This window comes from Chelonia mydas, chromosome 2, assembly GCF_015237465.2.
Source record: "Chelonia mydas isolate rCheMyd1 chromosome 2, rCheMyd1.pri.v2, whole genome shotgun sequence".
Taxonomy (NCBI): Eukaryota; Metazoa; Chordata; order Testudines; family Cheloniidae; genus Chelonia; species Chelonia mydas.
In genome coordinates this window covers 191,977,305-192,000,810 of record NC_057850.1, presented here as the reverse complement: position 1 = coordinate 192,000,810, position 23,506 = coordinate 191,977,305, and the positions used below count along the sequence as shown (strand labels likewise).

The window sequence follows — 23,506 nt, the reverse complement described above, 5'->3', positions numbered from 1 at the left end:
AAGAACTTCCACAACCTCATTAAGGTAATGGGAAAAGATGTTCCCAAGAAAGATATCAAGGGAATCAAATTTTCAGTTGTCCCCAGTATTCCAGTTATTTCTACTTCTGCCCTCATTAAAGTTTTTCCAAGTCTTATAAATACAATTCCTTTTACAGGATAGGTATTATAAGAGGGTTTTAAAAGGTGCTTACCATTTCAGCAGATTGTGCAGCTGATGTTTGTAGTTGCCTATTGACAGGGATTAGGGTTGAGTCAGCAGCTCTTGAAGACTGAGGTACAATATGCTGCATACTAGTTACAGTTTGAGAAGATCCTGATCTTTGGGTTTGACTTGATTCACTTAATCTGCTATTTCTCTCTCCAGCAATCAGATCTCGGATTTTGTGTAGTTGTTCAATTGAGGCTTCCTTAGGAAAAACAAGATGAGTTTCTCCCTGAAATGTAAAAAACATAGAAAAGTTAATTTTTATGTATTTAGTGCATGCAAATAAAACAGTGCAGTTTAACCCTTTCTCTGCTGGTCTTGCTGCAGAGAGAAAAGGCATCCTTAACCTTAGAGACCCAGGAAAAGTGGAACAAGATCTCAATGTTTCTAAAAGAATTTACCTATCTTCAGCTTGGATTAAGAGAGGAGGAGAAAAAGAGCCTCATGTTTTTATTTGTATATTATTACTCCAGAAGTAAGGGGAAGTGCCCAGTTTCTCCTCTAAACAAGGTCTTGTGCAGTAGTTGTGCAATGGGAAGGCTGGTAAGGAAACTGCCACGCCTGAAAGAAAATCCAGAACCATGGTGCTAACATGGAGAGTGCTGAGCCAGAACAGCCTTAGTGAGATGGGGTAACTATAACTCAGATTTCTTCCCCTCTCCAAACACCTGAGAAAGATGGACTAGCATACCGTGCTGGAACACACACCCCCTGGAGATGGTTACTGAAAATAAGTTTGTGACCTCCAACCTTGATTACCACAACTTGTATAGAGATGAAGCAGCATACTCTCAAAGCTCTAACTCATGCAAAATACAGCAGCAGTTTACCTAGTAACACAGGTGCCTGAACACAATCACTGTGGAGTGCAGTTATCTACACAGATTCTCCATTTAATACTATGCCATTCAAGGTGTTATCCTGGACCTCTTCATGAGATTAGCCTTAGAAACCTGAGGCACTACCTCTTCCTCTGCAATCAGGCTCTCCCATGACAACTACTTTCCATCAGGTCAATTATAATGTGTGACCAATAGAGGGAGGCTCAAAAATGCAAAAGACAGAGCTTTCACCAGCGCCGGACTTAGATTAGAGAACTCAACTCCACAAGAGATAAGAGTGACAATGGAACTAGCCAAATTCAGCTCTGGAAGCAAAATTTGTTTTTTCAGTTTAGCTTTCCCTCAAATATTCCATACACAAATTAAAACTAGAAGCTATTTCTACTTCAAGAAACTTGGAGGGTACTCTGATGCTACAGTGATGGGGCCATATTAGCACACAAGGGGTGAAATCCTGGCTCCACTGAAATCCGTGGTAAAACTCCCATTGACTGCAATAGGGCCAAGATTTCAGTCAGGATGTTTTTTTACCTTAACCCTACAGATTTATGATGATGCTTTCCTTAACTTTCATGTTATTTGGCACTAGATATTTATGGACAAAGTAAACATATGCAAAATGAAAGGAAAAGTGCTACTTAAACTGCAAGTGGCCAGGAAGTAGAATCTGATGAAGTCTCTGGTCAAGCTCAACGGATGAGCTAATCACTTGTTTCAGGCCCCACAGGACCATAGGCTAATTCTGGATCTGCAGTTCCATCTGTAAGTGCCACAGGTGAAGGCAATTGTAGATGAACATGCACTGCTTTTAGCTTTATGCCTTGCACATTTATCTTTGCTTGCAGCAATTCAGCTCATGGGCTGAAAGCTCCCAGATGTTGAAGTTAACTCTGCAAGATTGGACTTTGGTCCCTTCCAGTGTTTTTGGAACATATCTTGGTCTGCCTCTAAAATGAGTTCCAATCTGCAATTCTCTTTAAAAGACAGCCTTTGGTATTCTACTGTCAGACATACGGACCATATGACCACAGCATCTCAGCTGTGCTCTCACTATAAAAGCTTAAATGTCTGATGTTGCAACACTCAAAGACCTCGGTATTTAGAATAAAATCTTGCCATTTAATTCCAGTTATCTGCTGTAGAAATCATATAGGGTATTTGTCCAAGCATTTTATGTGACATTAATAAGTTGTCCATGTATTGCAGCCACAGAGGAGAGTAGTGGTGATGATACATAGTGGTAAACATCAATTATGGTTTGCAGTCTGACATGGTGTTCATTCCAGAGACAACGCTAAAATTCTCTGAAGGCATCACTGGCTGCACCAATGCATTTCATAATGGTGTTGTCATCATTGTATTTAGGGTTACCATATGTCCGTATTTTCCCGGACATGTCTGGCTTTTTGGTTCTTAAATCGTCGTCTGGGAAGAATTTTTAAATATCTAAAAACGTCTGGGATTTCGCCATTATTATTTTTCCCCAAAGAAGAGTTGATCATTCAAGAAAGAGAGTGAATGTTGATCATTTGAGAAAGAAAGTGAATGCTGATCACTCGAGAGAGTGCCCACTTTTTCCCCCTAGCTCCCAGCGCTTGCGCCGCAAAACAGCTGTTTCACATGGCTGGGATGGGGAACACGGCACGCTCAGGGGAAGGGGGGGCCAGGATTTGGGGAAGGGGTTGGAATGGGGGCAGGGAAGGGGTGGAGTTGGGGTGGGGCCGGGGGGGCGCAAGCAAATCCTCGCCCCCCTGTGGAGTGTCCTCTTTTTTGAATGTTCAAATATGGTAACCCTATTGTATTTCAAAAAACAACACTATGTAGGTAGCAAAATGTATCAACACCCGTGACTGGTACATAGTCAATAGGCAACAGGATAAGTTGCTGTATTTACCAGTGGAGCCTGGACTGTCACTTCTGTCTTCTTTAGGCTGATTGTTAAGTTAAAATATTTTGCTGCACACACAAAGCAATCAGCGAGTAATTGAATGCCCCTGAGGTTATGGGCCAGTAAAGCACAATCATCAGCTATAGTAATTCATGAATAGTTATCCTCATAACTTTTGTCTTCACACACAGGCAATGCAGATTTAAGACACCTCCATCCATATGGTACTTCATATAAATACACAATCAATGTCTCTGAATGCATCCATTAGAACAGCTGCAAACATGATGCTAAACAATATTTGGGTAAGAACACAGCCTTGTTTTACTCTTTTGATGACAACAGAGGAAGCTGAGAAGCAGCATTGGTCAAGGACACGAACCTTAATTCCTGCATGAAAAGATTTAATAATGATGACAATCTTATAGAAGGAAACTGAACTTGTGGAGTCCACAAGCCATTTCAATTTACAGAGTCAAAGGTCTTAATACGATTGAGAAAAACTACATATAGGTCTTGATTCTGCTCACAACATTTCTCCTGTATTTCTGGAGTGAAAAGATCATGTCTGAAGTACCATGCCCAGGACGGAAGCCACATACTGCCTAAATGCCAATCTTCTCTGCAAGTTGATCAGTTAGTTAGTTTAGCATGACTCAGGCGAGTATCTTACCTGCAGTGGCAAGAAAGTGTGACGCCACAATGGTTATCGCAAGAAGCATGACTGCTTTTCTTTTGTAAAAGTGGATAATGTTGGCATCTTTCTGCTCCTGTGACATAGCCTCCTGTTCCCAAAACTTTAAGCAGAGGCCCGTGAGTTTCCTGATCAGCTCCCTTCTAGTCCTACAATTCTATATCTCTCACATTTGAAGATCTCTGCAGAAATACCATCTGTACTTGATCCGTTGCTGTTTCACATTTGCTTGACAGCTTTCCATACTTCAGATATATTTGGTGGAATTGAGAGTTGGTCTTGAATTGGAAGTTGTTCAAGATCATCAAGTGCTGATGCTAATGTGGTGTATGGGCAGTTCACCACTTATTAAAGTGTTCGCCTCATCATTACAGAATTTGTCCACGATCAGTCAGCCCATTAGATTGCAGGCCATACAGAATCTTCAGCTCATCAAAAACACGTGTGGAGTCTTTTTTGTCTGCCACTGATTGAAGATGGCTGGGTTTCATTTTCCACCAGCTATCGTTCATGTGGCGAAGCTTAGCTTGCACATTATACTTTGTATGTGAATAAGCCATCTTTTTAATAATGAGTTTTTATAATTTATCCATGTGTGAAGAGCATGCACGGATCTCAAGAGTTGCTTTATCTCAGCATCACTTTTGTCAAATCTTTTCTGATGCTCCCTCTTTAGATGTATTGAGCACGGTTTCCTTAAAAGATGACCAGGCAGAGTCAGCATTTATTATGTCTGACTCAAAGTGTGATGAGAACTTCATGAAGTTTTTTAAACAAGCTTTGTATACATGAGCTCAGATTTCAACACATGCACACTGACTGTGGGTATTGGAGATTGACATCTGCGCTGTTTCAATTGGATCAGTATCACTTTACATCTCATGACCTGATTATCAGACGGCATGCAGCTCCCTGCATTGCACAGGTGATTTTGACATCTCAATGACTGCCTTGGTATACAATGTGGGGGTGCATTCATGTTGTTTTGCACTTTGGTGCTTGTTGAAATATCACATCTGTGATGACTAGCTAGTTCTCCATGCACTTTTGTGAGAAATAGTGTGCCATTTGTACCCACACCACATTTACCAATTTCTTTTAGGCAAAGTTTTGTGATTGCAACCAACTTTGATGTTAAAATTGCCTAGGATGATTAATTTGTCGCACCAATGAGATGAGTTTATGGCATTGTCAAAGTCTTCATAGACTTTTTCTCTGACAATGTCAGAACATGTCATCATCGGTACATATGCACTAATTGTTACATGACATGCAGATGTCAAGCTGAGGTGAAGGACAATCAGGCAATCATTTATTCCTTTTGGTACACAATTAGGTGTGCGTTTGCAATATACATCCAAATAGCAAAGCCCACTCCCGATAGTCTCCACTCGTCTACGGACTTGCCTATCCAGGAAATGTGTATCCAGCACAGAACCCTTCAAGATGGGACTTGCCTGGGAGATGTGTCTCACTTGGTGCAGCTATATCAATGTTGTATTTGGCAAGTTCTCTTCCAAGGAGTGCAGTGTACTTTCCAAGCCCACCAACATCATCAGAAAGAGTGCAGACATTTCCAGGCTGAAAAGTTCAGTGTTCTGTGCATGATGCTGCTTTTTAACCAGATACTGCATGACCAGCTAGTCACGGCATACTAGTAAATTGGTAATGGAGTGAGAGATATTTAGGAATCCATTTCTCCCCCTTCCCTGCATTAGGGAGAGCAGCACTATCTTTAAAGAGGGCTGATCTGTCGCATGAGAAGGATATGGATTCCAAGATCACTCCAAGTCAACAATAAACAACCATCACGCTGGCACTGCCTAACTGCAGGTTTGTGACTAAGGACCCCCTGTTCCCATCACCACACTTTCCTGTCACCACAGGACTTTCAAAGAACACAATGAGTGAAGAGATAGCAAGGAATAAGGACTACGGACCTGCACAAAGAATTGTTTAAAGTGGTACTAGGTTGTACATGACTAGTCACACTCTCCTGTCCTTAAAAACAACATGGAGTCCTTGCAGCAGCTTAGAGACTAACAAATTTATTTGGGCATAAGCTTTCGTGGGCTAAAACCCACTTCATCAGATGCATGGAGTGGAAAATACAGTAGGCAGGTATAAATACACAGCTCATGAAAAGATGGGAGTTGCCTTACCAAGTGTGGGGGGGGGGGAGGGGGAATCAGTGCTAATGAATCAATTCAATTAAAGTGGAAGTGGGCTATTCTCAACAGTTGACAAGAAGGAGTGAATACCAAGGGAGGAAAAATCACTTTTGTAGTTCTTGTTGGCTGTTTTGTCCACTGGTGCAGAAGACTGCAACGTGTGGATTGACAACATAGCTCTTTGCAAGGTGCAGGTGAAACAAAATTGAGAAAATTGCTTGCAGAACCCACTGAAGGCCAAAGTGACCACAGCCCAATGCCCGGGCTTTGCAGCAGTGCCAAAGAGAGCTTGCTAACTCCACTGCAAATTGAAGCAGAAAGCAGCTGCTCCACTGAAGTCCATGGGCCATGATTGGCTAGCAGGTCGGACAACCTCAGTTTGAATACAGACTATACCTTCTCTTTAGACCAGCTGCCTACCAGGGCTAAGGAGTGTCTGGTTAATCCCAATAATGGATTTTTTGTCTGATGACTACCTTTTGACCTGTCCAGTTGGAGTTGCTCTACCAGGAGTTAAACTACTACAGCATAGCTCTCAGGATCATTGGAACACATAAGCCTTTCCACCATCTTAAGGTGCAGCCCTAGAGAAGGCCCTATAGCCTTGCAATTGTAAAGTTAAGCATGAACCAGAAGAAGGACAAATCACCTATTACACCATAGATGGAACACTACTGAAGTTACTACAGGATAAAACAAGCCTGGAAGACAAACATCTAGAATACTCACCTCTTCAAATCCCATTTCAAACAAACATTCAACTGCTCCTCTGACAGGTAACAACCGAGTAGAAAACGCTGGATTTCCAATCCGAATAGACCTATATTTTTCTTCATTTGGGTGTCTGATAAGAATTTAAAAAATTGAAACAATTACATCATCAGCTAAAAAACCTGGAAACTTACAGTGTGGGTAGTGACACCTCTCATTGGATTTTTCGGGGTGTTAACATTTTTTAGACGCTAAGAAACTTAGACTTGCTTTCATGTACAGAGTGTAGGCAGCACATGAAAGGTCATTTCTAAATCTACATCCTACAAAAAACTTGACAATAGTTAGGCCACTGCTGTGCTGTCATCACTGCTCATAATGCTGACTAATATTGTCTCGTTGTTTCCTTGTCCTTCCCCATCTGTCTTACATTTACATTTGTACTCTTTGGGGTAGGGACCCTCTTTTTGTGTGTGTTTGTACAGCACCTAGCATAATGGGGTCCCGCGCAATGATGAACTAACTTGGGATGAATGGCCGTTTACTGTACACTCCCCATCATGCCCCACGTGGCAAAATACTGCACAATACATGAATACCCCGATGCTAAAATACTGCAGTGATACACACGGTTTAAACACCCAAACCGCTCACAGACTGCGCGTGCGCCTGGGGGAGAGGTGTGAACTGCACTAGACCTGCACCCTCAGGGTGGGAAAAGCAACTGACTCATTAAACGTCAGTCTCCTGCCCTCACCCTGTCCAGCCCCAGGAGACAAGAGTAAAGGGCTGCCAGGTGGGCCCGTCCGAGCGGGTGCCAGGGCAGTGGCCAGGAGGCAGGTCACAAAGCCAGGCCTAGGCCCAGCAGGACTTGGCAGCCAGGGGGCAGCCCCCTGCGGACAGGGCAGGGACACGCTGCTCGGGCCGACACGGCGTGGGGGCGGAGGAGGAAGCTCTGCCCCTCAGCGGGAGCTCTGCTGTCTAAGAGGGGTTGCAACTGACCCAACGGGGGGCAGAGTTCAGGCGGTCAGTGACTCAGGACCGGCTGAGCTAAGCCGCCGCCGCCGCCCCTGCTGAGTCAGGAGCTCTTCCCGCTGGGTGCCCTGCCCAAACTCAGGTCGTGCCCCCCGCGGCGCCCGCCGCCAGGCCCCAGATCCTGAGTCAGAAGATTTATACCCGCCACGGGGACGGTGCCCTAACTGACCCCGCTCGGCGCGTCCGCCGCAGCTTCACGGGCCCGTCCGCACTGCTGACCTGAGGATATTGTCCGCGTAGGTGAGCAGTAACCGCGAGGCCTCCAGGAAGGTGTCTCGAGCGTTCTGGCAGAGCTCACTCACGGCTCGAGAGCGCGGTGGCGGGGAGGGACCCCCCGCGGCCGCCATCGTGCTACTCTCCCGGGGGCGGGGGATGGGAGGGTGTCCTCCCCAGTGAGCGGGCCCTGCTGTCTAGCGTGCGCGCGCCCGCTCGCTTGCTCTCAGATCCGGGACCTGCTGAACCACCCAGTGGCTGAACGTGGAGCGGGCGGGCAAGTTTCCCTTTCAGTTTCAACAGCTTCATCAGCGATTATGATTTCACAGTCAGTGCCTCCATAGCTAAATTGATTATTACACTTAACCCTCGGATTCAACGTCTTTGTTTTGCATGAAAAATATAGTGCATCTTTCCCCAAATGTACCGCACATAATCTGAATAAATTTTGAATTTTCTGAGAATTTTCAAATAAACCTGTTAGATTGAGCTACATTTAATTAAAAATGGGTCCTTTAAACAATCCGTCCTGGTGAGTGTCACCCTTTTTTTTAAATCCCTTTAGCTAAAAATGTATTTTATGGTCTGATTTTCAGATGTGCTAACCTTGTGCAGTTTCCCTTGAGGTTGTGGTGTGTAGCCTCTCTGAAAGTCAGGCCCTAGGTGTATGTACTGTAGTGTACAAAATACAAAATAATTTATCTTGGTCAGTTACAACATGGTGTGGTCTGACTGCTTTGCTTTTACAGTAATTTTGAAACTCCTTATCCTTTTCTAATAATGTGGTCCTATAAAGCCCTGTATTTCCACTATTAACAGGCAGAACATTTTTGCATTTTAGTCCTAAAATGGATCTTTTACCGTGTAAGGACAGATCCATCCCATTTCACAAGAATTATGTAAAATGTGCAAGTACCCTGACTAAGCCCTGACTGGGATGATTTAGTTGGGGTTGGTCCTGCTTTAAGCAGGGAGTTGGACTAGATGACCTCCCATCAGTATGGCACCTCATTTAATAACTTTTGCCAAAAAGCAAGTGCCAACAATGTATATTTCACTTTTTTCTGTTTGCATTGAACCTCTAGGGACAGTTGTACACACAAGTTTCTTCAGATTCTTCTCTCAGAAAGCCAAAAATCACCAGGGTCTTTGAACTAGAGCAGCTCATTTACACACTTGAGAAATTTCTTCCTACCAAATAATAAGCATTTACAGGTGCTTTTATCCAAGAATCTCATAGTGTTTAGTAAACACAGCTTGGTTTATTAATCCTTAGCACCCCTGTGAGGTAAAGTGATCCCCATTTTATGGATGAGTAAACTGAGGCAAGAGCACAGGGTGAGTCAGTTATTTTATTATAGGCAACGCAGATAGCAACATCCATCATTTTAACATTGCCTGGACACTTTCCATTATAAGACCCTGTTTTCAGTTGCTTGTAACTTTACCAAATTTAACCATTTGGGCTGAAATTTTCCATGCCAGGGTGTCAGCCTCAGGCTGAACTGTTTTTGGAAAATTTCAGCAAAAACAAGTCTGTTGTTTCTCAGAACAAAATTTGATGGAAAAAAGTGTTGCCCATCTTAAAAAAAAAATCTTCTGACCATTTTGATGAGCAACTCTAGTGCCTCCATACTTTGGGGTAAGGACTTGAAATTTGGCAGGGACAGGTTACCCTGGTGTCAGGGATGTGCCTTTTTGCCATCCCCATGAAAATCTGCCCAAATTTGTTCAAATTATGAGCCTCTGAAAATCTCAGTTTGCACACGCTCTGGGGAGTTTGACAGCTCACTTCTCTGAAGATTCCATCTGCTGTGGGCATACTCCACCAGAGGTATGCAGAGACTGAGCAGGACTTTCTCTTAGTTGGTCCCCCCAACAGTTGGAGATTGCTGAAGTGCCAGGCACAGGAACTGAGAGCCAGGATTCTGTCTTTCCTGTGCTTTTAATGCCCCCCTACTGGCATCCAGGCAGAGAGGAGGAGGAGGAAGTTTAACTACCTGACTGGAATATGGAGGAATAAATTGCCAATCCAAGGGAGCTGGTGAAGTGGTGGGGATGGGAGAGAGAGGACTGGGATGTGAAGCTCAGGGATCTGGGACTGGAATGAGGAGTTGATGCAGGTGTGGGGTGTTAAAATGGGACTGGGGGCACGGACATGCTGTGCAACCTTAATTTGGTCCCCTTGTGCATATACTTTATGATACTATGTAACTGTAATTAAAGACTATTTTTGTGACAAACATCATTAATTCTAGCATTTCCCAACTTCTGAATTTGTAACCCTAACGTTCTTTTTAATATAAATAAGATGATGTGAAAAAAATAAAGTGAGGGAAAGTGAATTTCTCTTTTAGTTTCCTTCATGTCCTCGTGATTATTTAGACTCATGCATATTTTCTAGTCATCTCGTGTTTTTGAGTTCTTGGTGCTCTCTTTTGCATGTTTTCTATTTCTGAACGTGACTTTTTGGAGAGTGCTTGACTTCTTTTTTTATTAATTTCCTTTTTAATATAACTTTATTCTCTGGGTTTTTAAAAAAATCTCCATGACTCTTCCTTCTAGGGATCTGCCTTGCTGTTTTTGTTGTGATTCCTCTTTTTGGTCTCTGTAGATAACCCTAATAGCTCTTGGATTCTAGCCTCATGCTGTGCTCTAAGATAAGTAGGAAGAATACTTCCACCACCTAAGAACAAATTGAAGAAAGGCTCCGCTTATTGTCATGGGTGGGATTCTCACTGGTGTCGCAAGCGGAGACTGTGAGATAAACACACCACACGCCTTACCCTGCCGCCGTCTCGCAGACAAATAGGCAGAAGTCAGAGAAGCAGCAGGTCACATGCCCTACCAATCCAGGGCCGATTTCTTGAGTGGTGCAGGAGCTTCTGACCAATCGAGGAATCGGCAGTCGATTATCCAGTCGTCGAGTTTTGAGACCCCCCTTTTTTCCTCACGTGGTTTATCCCACCGCCATTGGAGAAGGGGAGGGAGACGGAGCTGACCACACCGGAGAGGGGGAGGTGAGATACAGACATCCGAGGAATGTGCCTGTTTCCGCGCCGATCTCAGGGGTGGGATGGAATGAAAGAGGGAGGTTTGGGAATGGCGCGGAGGGGAAAGATCTTGCCCCCCGGAAATGGGCCAGGGCTGTTTCCCCCTCTCCTAGATAACCGGGGCGGGGCTGCCCCACCCAGGAGGGGGAGGCTGCCCCCGATGGAACGCTCTGGGGCAGGGGGTTATACTCTGACTCACACCCGGGGAGGAGCCGGGGAGAGGCGACCCCGACCCGCGCCCCCTCAGCAGAGCTCTGCCATTGCTGGTGCGGGAGGCGCGGTCCCAGTGTGTCCTGTGCCCGCCAGTCCCCACTGCCCGCCAGGCATCGCGCAGTGCGTGGAGAGAGGCCTCCGCTAAGTAGGCTGTAACCTCTTCCCTAGCCCCCAGGAGTTTACAGGCGTGAGGTTTGAAAGTCCACTCTTGTTTTCACACAGGGTGACTAATTTTGGTTGGACGTATTCCTGGAGGTGTCATCCCATGGCATAAACTTCAATTAAAGATTAATCTTGTATTCCTGGAGACTCCGGGACAGTCCTGGAGGTTTGGCAACCTTATTTTCAATGCTGTGCCTAGGGGCTGGCAGTGAAGCCAGGGGAGGGAGCAAAAGGGTAAAATGTTGATTTTTTTTCAGTTAGAGGGCTCCACGCCTTCTTTGGTGAATTGTTGAGGTTTGGCCCCCTATAACAAAATAGTATTCTATGTAATAATCTCAGCTACTCTAGCAGTGTTGCCAACCCCAATGTTCAAAACAAGTGAGTCAAATGCACCAAAACCATGAGATTGGCTTTAAAATCATGCGATTAAGTAAAATAATAGCTTTGGTGTTTTACTTTGTTTTTTGTTCTGATTTATGAGCCTTTAGGGTGCACTGGGGGACACATTTTGAAGCTTTCTCCATAGCCAGAAGGGCTAGAAACTTGTTGATATTGTAACACAAATAAATAAGAGTTGTCACTTGGGTATCCCTCACTTTGCACTTTTATAGAGCTTTGTACTTTCAGTATGCTATAAAAAATATTAACTAATCCTGTGATTGCCCTTAATGTTAGTTTAACATGACTTTTTATTTCTTTTTATAGAACATTAATAACCATTAAATGAAGGTGGTGCACAAGCATTGTTTTTTCAGATCATACCTTGTTATAAGGTTTATTCTGACAATATTTTCAGTGGTTCTCAAACTGTGGGTCGGGACCCCAACGTGGGTTGCGACCCCGTTTTAAGGGGGTCACTGGGGCTGGCTTAGGCTTGCTGGGGCCGAAGCCCGAGCGCAACTACCCAGGGCCAAAGATGAAGTCCGAGCCCAACTGCCTGGGGTCAAAGCCAAAGCCCAACAGCTTCAGCCCTGGGCAGCGAGGCTCAGGGTACAGGCCCCCTCCCCCTCTGCTAGGGGCGGTGGGGCTCCTGCTTTGGCTTTGGCCCCCTCATCTGGGGCAGCAGGGCTTGGGCAAGCTCAGTCCCCCCTTCTGGGGTCGTGTAATTTTTGTTATCAGAAGGGAGTTACGGTTCAATGAAGCTTGAGAAACCCAGTGTATTATGCCACATCCTGAAGTCTGGCTGCCAAATATGCTGACCGTTGACCCACAGCAGAATATAAAAATGAAAGCAGCAGCCTTAAAGATACGACACACTGCTGCTGTGAATTTAAAACCAATAGCATTTTGCAGCCTGTTGTCACAAAAAATAAAATTACTTTCAGTTTTTCCTCCCACTCATTCCAACTGGAAAAGATATTCACCAGACTTTAAGAAGCTATATGCAAAATTTAAAATAGGTTTCCCTGTCCTTTCAGTGCTCTTCATTTTTGCCTTTGGCCGTATGTATGAAGGGGAAACAGTATAAGAAAAAAGTGAGAAAAGTTCTACTAGTACTTGTCCTTGGCAAAAACAACAAGGCCAACATCCAAAATATCTAGTGTTATACAATCGCATGCTTTTACCCATATAAAATAACAATTGCACCATTAAACATTTGGCACAATAGAAATAAAGCACTAGAACCAAATGCTGTCACAGGATTAATACTCTATGTTCAAAAATAACCATCCAACTCTTTATCTAGCAGCAGGAGTACATAACAGCATTCTATTACAGTGATATTATCTCCAAGTCCAGTTCCCCTCGGAAAAATTATTTGGTAAAAAAATGGCGTAGTGGGGGGTTCCAATTTTATTTGTTTCTCATGGATGTCAAACCAAATTTGCTCCAGTTAGAAGAGAAAATGGTTATTTTCTAATTGGAAGCCCTGCAAACTGCTTGGACACTTAATAGTCAAGTTGGGTTATTTCTTTCTTGTGTATCATCACAGGTAATAAAGTTCCTGCAAGCCAAATCATACGCTCATGAGCACATGCACAACAAGAACAGAAATTGCCAAACCAGATCAGACCAACAGTCCAGTATCCTATCTTTCACAGTGATCAATACTAGATTCTTCAGCTGAAGGTGTACTTTAAAATATAATCTTAATATAATAATGCAGTGTTTTATGATGCTAGATATGGTTATTTTCAAAGTGAGAGCTATTAATCCTGTGACAGCATTATATTTCAGTGCATTTATTTTCACTATACCAATACAACTAATGACATATATGTCATTTGATGAAGGCAAATACATTTGATTGTGTGACATGTAGTGTTTTGGAGACTTTTCAAATGATTGTTTAAAAAGAGCAAGTGGCCATATTTCATGGCTTTCTAAATCGTAACTGTACTACATTTTTAATAAATGTAAATTAGCTACTTCACATGTATTTTGATATATACTATATGACTTTAAATTACTCTTTTCCCCAATTAGCAACAATTTAGTTTAAATTAGGGACTAATTTATAGAATTTCATGATCTAAATCTATGGTTAAAGCTTAATCAAACAAACTATCTCAAATGTGAAAAATCTGATTTTATTAAGTCAAAAATGGCTTGAGAGCAAAGCAATTTTTTCACAGTATAAATGGATATTCAAATACAATGTTAAACTAACATTAAGGGCAATCAAAGGACTAGTTAATATTTTTACAGCATATTGAAAGTATAAATCTCTATAAAAGTGCAAAGTGAGGGATACCCAAGTGACGGCTCTTATTTATTTGTGTTACAATACTATCCGAGATTGAGGCCCAGATGTAATAGGTGCTGTATGAACACATTGTAAGAGAACCCCGTCCCAGAGAGCTAACAATCTAAATAAGACAGAGAAAAGGTGTGAGGGGAAAGAGAGGCATGGAGAGATGAAGTGACTTGCCAAGGTGTCAGATCAGATCTGTGATAGAGCTGGAAACAGAATCCAAGTCTCCCAACTCTCAGTCTAGTGCCCCATCCCCTAGAGTTGCTGTCTCCCATAAAGGTTATGATGAGGTCCTTAACTTACTGTAATAAATAGCCACAATAGGGCACTAGTCACACAGGGAACACCATTCTCTGCAATTTAGAAAATGCATGCATTTAAAAGGCAAGTCCTAATTTTACTGTACCTTAAATGCTTTTTACATCAGCTACTTCATTGTTACCTTTTTTACCTGTTACAGAAACGCATTTCAGGTTACCCTGGTCTCCACCATGATCTCACAGTGCTTACAAGATTTCTTAAAAATTGTAAATTTTCGTCCTCGGAGTTCCAAATTACATCAGTGTTTAAGAAGTAGCAAAAATGGTTTCAGCACCAAGTCACTTTCCAAACATCAAAGGCGAGTAGTTGTCACAGGTATTGGTTTAGTGTCTCCTCTTGGTGTTGGGACTCAATTCGTGTGGAATCGCCTTCTCCAAGGAGAAAGTGGGATTATCTCTCTGGATGGGGAAGAATATACAAGTGTTCCATGTAGAGTGGCTGCTTGTGTTCCAAGAGGAAATGGCAAGGGTCAGTTCAGTGAAGAGAACTTTGTGTCAAAATCAGAAAGCAAATCTATGTCTTCTGCCACTATCATGGCCTTGGGTGCTGCAGAGCTAGCAATAAAAGACTCTGGCTGGCATCCACAGTCTGAACTGGATCACTTAACTGCTGGTGTCGCAATTGGAATGGGAATGGTTCCACTGGAAGATATTTCCAATGCAGGCTTGCTGTTTAAAACAAAAGGTTATAACAAAGTCAGCCCATTCTTTATTCCTAAGATCTTAATCAATATGGCAGCAGGTCAGATCAGCATTAGATACCAACTCAAGGGGCCCAATCATGCTGTATCAACTGCTTGTACCACAGGAGCACATGCTGTTGGAGATTCCTTTAGATTTATAGGCTATGGTGATGCTGATGTGATGTTGGCTGGAGGAACAGAGGCTTCTATTAGCCCCTTGTCTATAGCTGCATTTGCAAGAGCTCGGGCACTCAGCTCTAGCTTTAACTCAAGCCCTAAATTGGCATGTCGACCGTTCCACTCGCAGAGAGAAGGATTTGTAATGGGAGAGGGTGCAGCTGTGTTGGTGTTGGAAGAATATGAACATGCTATTCAAAGAGAAGCCAGGATCTATGCAGAAATTTTAGGTTATGGACTCTCTGGTGATGCTTGCCATATAACAGCACCGAATCCAGATGGAGATGGTGCTTTTAGGTAAGAATTTGTAGATTAATTTGACAGATACATTATTAAGCTATTATTTTCTGTTGGTCAGTATTCTCTGTAAATTTGTCAAGAGAAATATCGTGCACCTCAGCATGAATACCATCCACATATCTTTTAACTGATGTGAGAAGTGTTTAAAATACAATGGCATGCAGATTTTCAAAAAGCCTGAAAGCTTAATCTGAACAATGGAAGATTTTTGTAAGGTTTTATCTTATTTTTCTTGTGGCAAGGTAGTCTCACTAGAGTCAGCCGCCTTATGTAATATTATGGAAGCTTTATTCAATGTGGAAAATATTTCACTTTTACTTTTGATGTACACAGCTGTTCACCATAAATGAGTCCCAACTACACGCAGATGTTAAAGGCTAAAGTACAATAAAACCTTTTGAACCTCTGTATTTAAGAGGAGAGACATTCAGCTATGAAAGCAGGTAATGCTGCTACCTGTGTTCTTTAGGAATACTATTTAATTAGCCCACACTGAACTCCCAAATAGTACATTAACAATTATGTAGTAGTTGAAGAATGCCGATTCCCAGAATAATTACCTTAGATATTATCAGTGTGAATAGTCAAAATGCTCTGAAAAAGATTTAGGACTTGGTTTTAACAAGTTACGTAGATGTCTATGCAAAGCACACGGTTAAAATAGAGACATGGTTTAAGTATCTTGCTTTGTTGGGATCTTAATGCAGACTCAATGCCTTCAGTGTGGTATTGGGGGAAAAGGTTAGAGTTGGTGGATGTAGACAGCAGAAATGGACTTTGGATTTTCACTTTGGTAATGTCCTCAGATCTGTGTTTGCATAGAATTAAAATACTATCACACTGTAGGCTGATTAAATGTCTTATTTTTTATAGGATAGTGCCATTTTTCAGCAATCTTTTGCCAGTCTTAAAATAAGGCTGCTTTTACAAGGGATATCTGTGGAAAAGAACGCATGTTGCTCTATCCATTACTGAGATAGAAAATCTTCTTCTTTTATGAAGCTAGTTTACACACAGTTTATATCTTTTTACAGTTTCACTGTTTTGACATTTTATGTTTATACATAAGAACATAAGAATGGCCCTACTGGGTCAGACCAAAGGTCCATCTAGCTCAGTATCTTGTTTTCCAGCAGTGGCCAGTGCCAGGTGCCTCAGAGGGAATGAACAGAACAGGTAATCATCATGTGATCCATCCCCTGTCACTCATTCCCAGCTTCTGGCAAACAGGGGCTAGGACACCATTCAGCCATAGAATAGAATCCTGCCCATCCTGGCTAATAGCCATTGATGGACCCATCCTCCATGAATTTATCTAGTTCTTTTTTGAACCCTGTTATGGTCTTGGCCTTTACAACATTCTCTGGCAAGATATTCCACCAGTTGACTGTGCATTGTGTGCAGACATACTTCCTTTTATTAGTTTTAAATCTGCTGCCTGTTAATTTCATTTGGTGACCCCTAGTTCTTGTGTTATGAGAAGTAGTAAACAACACTTCCTTATCTACTTTCTCTACACCAGTCATGATTTTATAGACCTCAATCATATCTCCCCTGAGCCATCTCTTTTCCAAGCTGAAAAATCCCAGTTATTAATCTCTTCTCATTCGGAAGCCTTTCCATACCCCTAATCATTTTTGTTGCCCTTTTCTGAACCTTTTCCAATTCCAGTCTTTTTTGAGATTGGGCAACCACATCTGCACACAGTATTCAAGATGTGGGCGTACCATGGATTTTTATAGAGGCAACATGATATTTTCTGTCCTATTATCTATCCTTTTCTTAATTATTCCCAGCATTCTGTTCGCTTTTTTGACTGCCGCTGCACATTGAGTGGATGTTTTCAGAGAACTATCCACAATGACTCCAAGATCTCTTTCTTGAGAGGTAACAGCTAATTTAGACCCATCATTGTATATGTATAGTTGGGATTATGCTTTCCAGTGTGCATTACTTTGCATTTGTCAGTATTAAATTTCATCTGCCATTTTTTTGCTCAGTCATCCAGTTTTGAGAGATCCTTTTGTAGCTCTTTGCTGTCTGCCTGGATCTTAACTATCTTTAGTAATTTTGTATCATCTGCAAATTTTGCCACCTCACTTTTTACACCCTTTTCCAGATCATTTATGAATATGTTGAATAGGACTGGTCCCAGAACAGACCCTAAGGGGCATCACTATTTACCTCTCTCCATTCTGAAAACTGACATTTATACCTACCCTTTCTTTCCTATCTTTTAACCAGTTACCAATCCATGAGAGCACCTTCTTTCTTATCCTGTGGCAGCTTACTTTGTGTAAGAGCCTTTGGTGAGGGACCTTGTCAAAGGCTTTCTGAAAATCTAAGTACACCCTATCCACTGGATCTCCCTTGTCCACATGCCTGCTGAGCCCCTCAAATAATTTTAGTAGATTGGTGAGGCAATCTTTAGTAAAGATTTCTCTTTACTAAAACCATGTTGACACTTCCTCAACAAATTATGTTTATCTATATGTCTGACAATATTGTTCTTTTTTATAGTTCCAACCAGTTTGCCTGGTACTGAAGTCAGGCTTACAGGCCTGTAATTGCCGGGATCACCTCTGGGGCCCTTGAGTGTTCCTTTAGCACTTCGATTGTCCAGTGGCCCCACTGGTTGTTTAGCAGGCTTCCTGCTTCTGATGTACTTAAAAAAAATTTGCTATTACTTTTTGAGTCTTTGACTAACTGTTCCTCAGATTCTTTTTTGGCCTTCCTAATTGTATTTTTACACTTCATTTGCCAGTGTTTATATTGTGTATATAGTGTTTGATAGTGTTTATATTTGTATATAGTGTAAATACCCTATAATTAATTTAATTATGAATGAAATAACTTACCTGTATCTCTCTCTCTCTCTCTATATATATCTACCGCTTGAGAGCCTTGTGTAGGCTGACTATATAGGTCTTTGCTAAAGATCACAGGTATAGCTTTACTAGTCTTCACAGCTTATTGTAGTATTACACTAAAACTTTTACATATCAGTGCAAAGTAATGGTTTTCATAGCAGCTGTGATGCCCTTTGTGCTTATGGCATATTGTTGTTACCATAGGAAATGGTGAAAGAAAAAGCGAATATGGTAAAACAATCCAAGACTAAATAAAAAGTGAAAGCATGGATGACAGTGGCACCTAATCAAAGCCAACCCTATTTGTCGATAAACTGGGTTTGCTGAGTGTGCCCGTATGAGTCAATGCATTGTACTGACCCCATTAGTATTATTATTGTAGTGATAGTTCATAGTCAGTTCAGTTCTTCTGTTCTTAATGTACCATGCCTCCCAGGATTTTTTCCTTTGTAAGGAAGAACTGCCCTGGCAAGGGAATGGACTAAATGACCAAACAAGTAGCCTTCTATATTTTATGTTGTTCTGATGTCTGTCTTTAATACTATTCTTTGGGTTAACAGATTTTAAAGTAGAAGACTAATTTACCAGTTTTCTCCTTACAGTACTTGATTCTTACTTAATTGCTTTAGACATTTATTTAGACTTTTAAGACATTTATGATGAGATACTGAGATTAACTGTGAACTTTCTCTCAAATTACAGATTTTTTTCGCCACTGAGCTGATATGATAATACATTTGTAACACAATTTTCCTATATGCATCTTATAATTGTGTCAGAATATGAATTAAATTCACAACAGGAAATAAAGCATTTTATATTAAACATTTTAAATTATGAATTGTGATATGTTGTACATTAGCAAAGAAATCTGAAATGTATACACTACACTTATTACTGTATATCAATTATTGGCTTCCCAATTTACATAATTTCAAGGGCATATAGTTTTTGTGAGATTCATAGATTCATAGATATTTAGGTCAGAAGGGACGATTATGATCACCTAGTCTGACCTCCTGCACAACGCAGGCCACAGAATTTCACCCACCACTCCTACAAAAAAAACCCCTCAAACCTATGTCTGTGCTATTGAAGTCCTCAAATCGTAGTTTAAAGAGTTCAAGGAGCAGAGAATCCTCCAGCAAGTGACCCGTGCCCCATGCTACAGAGGAAGGTGAAAAACCTCCAGGGCCTCTTCCAGTCTGCCCTGGAGGAAAATTCCTTCCCGACCCCAAATATGGCGATCAGCTAAACCCTGAGCATATGGGCAAGGTTCATCAGCCAGATACTACAGAAAATTCTTTCCTGGGTAACTCGGATCTCACCCCATCTAATAGCCCATCACAGGCCATTGGGCCTATTTACCATGAATATTTAATTACCAAAACCATGTTATCCCATCATACCATCTCCTCCATAAAATCCATAGATTTTAAGAGCTACTTCAGCCTGATAATAGTATATATGTAGGACATGATCCTACATGTGTTAGGCAAAACTCTCAGTAAAAGAGAACAGGTCTGGGCCCAAAACTTGTGTATATAATGCATACAGTAGAATATATGTGATATATAATATATTTGGATAATATAGTAGTCCTAAGGAGTGTAATAAGCTAAAATAGTTTAACTATTTCCCTTCTGGTTGATTAACTTTGTTGCCAGTATTCTGGCTTGCTCGTAAGTGACAAACAGGATCACTCAACTCTCTGACTTAAGTTAGAAGCTGGATGCTGCAACATGTCTGAAAAGGCGGAAGAAAGACTCAAAGTCAGAGATGTTTAAATTTATTCAACATTTGGTGTACCTAATGGAGCTCACTTACTACTCGTCTGTTGCTCTGCAGATCTGTCATCCATATTATATTACTCCTGGAGGAATTCTGTGCCAAAAAATTAAAAATTCTGTACCAAAATTTAAAAAATTCTTCTCACAATATTTGAAAATTCTGCAAAATTCTGCATATTTTATTTGTCAAAATAACACAATATAATCGTTCTAGTTTCAATTATTTTGATAATTTATTTCAAAATATCTGTCAGCAAGTATGTCTGTAACAATATTACCAAAAAAAAAAAAAGAAAAGATTCTGGTAATTTTTTTTTGACAAATAGATTCCTTACTAGGCACAGTAATACAGAACTTTGAGTAATTAGTTTAAATTACAGTACAGAACTATATTTCCTGCACCTGTCAGAAGCAGTGCAAAGGCTTGGGGGAGTCAGGAGTAATGGAGCTGCTGAGGGAGAGGGAAGGAGCCTAGGAGTAAGCCTGGAGATGTTGGGTGTGGGTGGGAGAAGGGTTTTTTGTTTGTTTTTTGGAGGTGGGGTGGGATGGTTAGGGAGTTGGGAAGCCTCCCCCATGCAGACCCTGACTGACCCCAGCCCTCTCCCATTCAGTCAGGCACATCTGCCCCTGTTTCTGCACCCCCCAACCCCATGGGTCTCTACAGGCCACATCCCCAGGCTCAACACTTTCACACCACTAGCTCCTGAGCCTATGCCCCAGTCTGTCCCGCTCTGTCATTCTGAACCCCAGTCTGTGACACACACACATCCCCTCCCTGTGTAGCCCTGTGTGCCCCACTCTGTCCTAACCTGGCTCTGTGGGCAGGCTGCTGTGATGAACTCTACTCCTGGGGGAATTCAGCAGCACCTGGCATAGTATTTTTTTTTTTCCCCACAGAAAATACATTCTGCTCCTTGGGGCCAGAATGGAGGTATAGGTTCTCAGTGTAGTTGACACTGTGCTCCCAGTGAATCTCCTGTTATCTACTGGGTTTGGGGCCATAGCCCTACTTCTTCCAGAAGAAGGAAGACAAACCCTCCCTAACCCTGAGGGAAGAATTCAAAAGAAGCTCACAAGGAGAACTGTGGAATTTCCCTGCCCCTCTGGATTTTTCCCCGGGGGAGAAAGCAATTTGCACTAAAGTTCTGAACAGTGGTGAGGATGTGTCTAGGGATGTTGTGAGCAAAAGGGAATAATATAAACACGAGGGACAGAAAATGTAAAAGTTAGGAAACTTTTTGTTTAATTTGCTGTGATCAAGATGGTTGCTGTAATCACGGAGGGAACTCTGCTTTTGATTGAGTACCTGGCGGCTAAACTAGAGAAACTTCAGCAGAGTGTAATTGAAGTTGTAAAATAGTTGGGAAAATAATTTTTAAGATAAAACTTATTTTAGAAGGAGAATGATTGACCTTTGGATTAAAAACAGACCTCTAATGGACAACAATATCTGTTATCTAATATCTGATATCTATTATATCCCCTTTTTCAACCTGTGGTATAACAGTCTTTCCACTGTAGACTTTAATTCCAGTCAATATATTCTATAGAAGAATAAAATATTTAAGATACCCAAGATCTAAGTGTGTATATTATTCTTCTGTTGCTGATAAAGTGTATGGGTCTGATTCTGCTCTGCCTTGCACCTTGTGTAGTCATTTATATTGGAGCAAAGTGCCTGTGAAATGCAACCATTCTGATTTAGCATTTAACAACCATTTCTACTCTGAACAGATGGTGGTGACTACAAAAGACAGCAGGAAATCAAGCTTTCTGTTTTTCTTTTTCCTTAGATGTATGTCTGCAGCAATAAAAGATTCTGGAATATGTCCTGAGGATATAACATATGTCAATGCACATGCCACTTCTACGCCACTAGGAGATGCTGCTGAGAATCAAGCTATCAAGAGACTTTTTAAAGAGCATGCATACACTCTTGCAGTTTCCTCAACAAAGGGAGCAACAGGACATCTTCTGGGGGCTGCAGGGGCTATAGAGGCAGCTTTTACTGCACTGTCCTGTTACCATGGAATTTTACCACCTACTCTTAACCTGGATAAAACTGAGCCGGAGTTTGACCTTAATTATGTTCCGCTAACAGCCCAAGAGTGGCAAAGTGAAAAACGACGCATTGCTCTCACTAATTCATTTGGCTTTGGTGGTAGTAATGCAACACTGTGCTTTGCTCATGTTTAGCTTACAGTGTGTTGTGTGTGTGTAAATACTACAAATGCAGATTGGTAAATGGCCTAAAACATAATTTGTGGTACTACATTATGTTTTGTTGTACTGTAACACTTTTTACATGAACCATATCCCTTTTTATCCAGTCACATTGGAGACTTGCTTATTTTTTTCTTAAGTCTTCCAGTCCTTACTTATTTATACTTCAGACTAAAAAAGAATGAGTATTACTCCTTTAGAGTCTGATCTTGCAAATGCTAAGTGCTTTCTTTGATTTCATTCACTTCACTGGGAGGTTAGGATGCTCTGCACTTGGCAGGATTTAGTCCTTAGTATGACAACTCCTGTTTGATCAACAGCCCCATTCACCTCATTCTCCCCTTTAATATATTGTTTGCATTACTTCCGGTTATTACTTTGAAATACCAAATTCAGCACTTTAATTAGGAATGTCATATTTTAAAAAGAAAGGTATTAAAGTTGAAAATGCTCTAAAATGCTTTATATTAAATATTCAAAAGTACATACCACTGTTAAAAAACCTATTAATTGCTCTCTCTCTCTCTCTCTCTCTCTCTCTCTTTTTTTTTTGGTCAGTAAGGTGAAGAATGTAAAAGTAGAATCTAAATGGAATTGTTCTTGCAAATGGTTTGGTAAAGATGTGGCTCAGTTAGATAGAAAAATAAACCTATTTCAGCTATTTTGAGTGAGGGAGAATCTGTCAAAACTGAGGGCTTTATTTACATCAGTGCTATATGTTTTGCAACATCAAAGAAGTAAACTCAGCTGAATTGCCTCTTCCTCAAAAGATTTAACAGTGAACAGAAGTTTATTTGAATTGAAAGCATGATGGTTTTGTGTCTTTGTATGTATTGGTAATCCTGATTTTGTTTTAAATTTTAATAGAAAGATTTAAAACAAATAAAAATGTTCCCACTGTGTTTGCAGTCCAAATATTCCAGATCCTGTCTGTCACTGACTCATCTATTTTAATTTTCCATGATAAGTGATATGCAAAGGTATATAGCATAAATAGTGAAAAGTAAATTATATTTTCAAAATTCAGTTTTACTAACCGGTGCTGTTAATGTGGGATATATTGCCATTAAAATCAATGGGTGTTAAGTGAGTTCAGCACCTTGCAAGTTAGGGTGCATAGGAACGAAGCTCCTATTTTCTAATGATATGTCATGTTTATCTTGACAGTGTTCCTTGAACTTCATAAACAGAGCTTTTTTGATGCATCAGAATAGTAATAATATTGAATTCAAATGAAGTGCTGAATTTATAGCTGCTGC

General features: G+C 41.3%; 2 protein-coding genes across 5 annotated transcripts in view; one reads left to right on the top strand and one right to left on the bottom strand.

Annotated features, from left to right (window-relative positions):
• The window catches only part of NGLY1 (N-glycanase 1), a 46,813-nt gene extending 38,760 nt beyond the window's left edge, over positions 1-8,053 (bottom strand). The window contains exons 1-3 of the mRNA XM_007068513.4: positions 7,768-8,053; positions 6,532-6,646; positions 194-436 (exon numbers count right to left, since the gene is read on the bottom strand). Coding sequence (XP_007068575.3) covers positions 194-436; positions 6,532-6,646; positions 7,768-7,895 — 486 coding nt within the window. The 5' untranslated portion in view covers positions 7,896-8,053. The remainder of the gene's footprint in view (positions 1-193; positions 437-6,531; positions 6,647-7,767) is intronic.
• Positions 8,054-10,310: 2,257 nt separating this feature from the next.
• On the top strand, positions 10,311-23,169 carry OXSM (3-oxoacyl-ACP synthase, mitochondrial). 4 transcript variants are annotated; one of them, XM_043540919.1, is made up of 4 exons: positions 10,311-10,781; positions 13,123-13,259; positions 14,345-15,361; positions 21,818-23,169. In XM_043540919.1, the coding sequence occupies exons 3-4, from the start codon at positions 14,376-14,378 to the stop codon at positions 22,218-22,220; spliced, it is 1,389 nt and encodes a 462-aa protein (XP_043396854.1). In that variant the 5' UTR covers positions 10,311-10,781; positions 13,123-13,259; positions 14,345-14,375; the 3' UTR covers positions 22,221-23,169. The 4 variants fall into 4 exon arrangements, with proteins under 4 accessions (XP_043396854.1, XP_037746334.1, XP_007068574.1 ...); XM_037890406.2 differs by lacking the exon at positions 13,123-13,259 and adding an exon at positions 11,250-11,355 and having other exon boundaries at positions 10,312-10,781; XM_007068512.4 differs by lacking the exon at positions 13,123-13,259 and having other exon boundaries at positions 10,312-10,781.
• The last annotated feature ends 337 nt before the right edge of the window (positions 23,170-23,506 follow it).

Excerpts from the sequence above, each read along its gene's own strand:
- OXSM (XM_043540919.1), top strand. The coding sequence starts at position 14,376 with ATGATCTCACAGTGCTTACAAGATTTCTTAAAAATTGTAAATTTTCGT. Across the intron at positions 15,362-21,817 it reads GATGGAGATGGTGCTTTTAG|ATGTATGTCTGCAGCAATAA; the intron begins GTAAGAATTTGT and ends CTTTTTCCTTAG.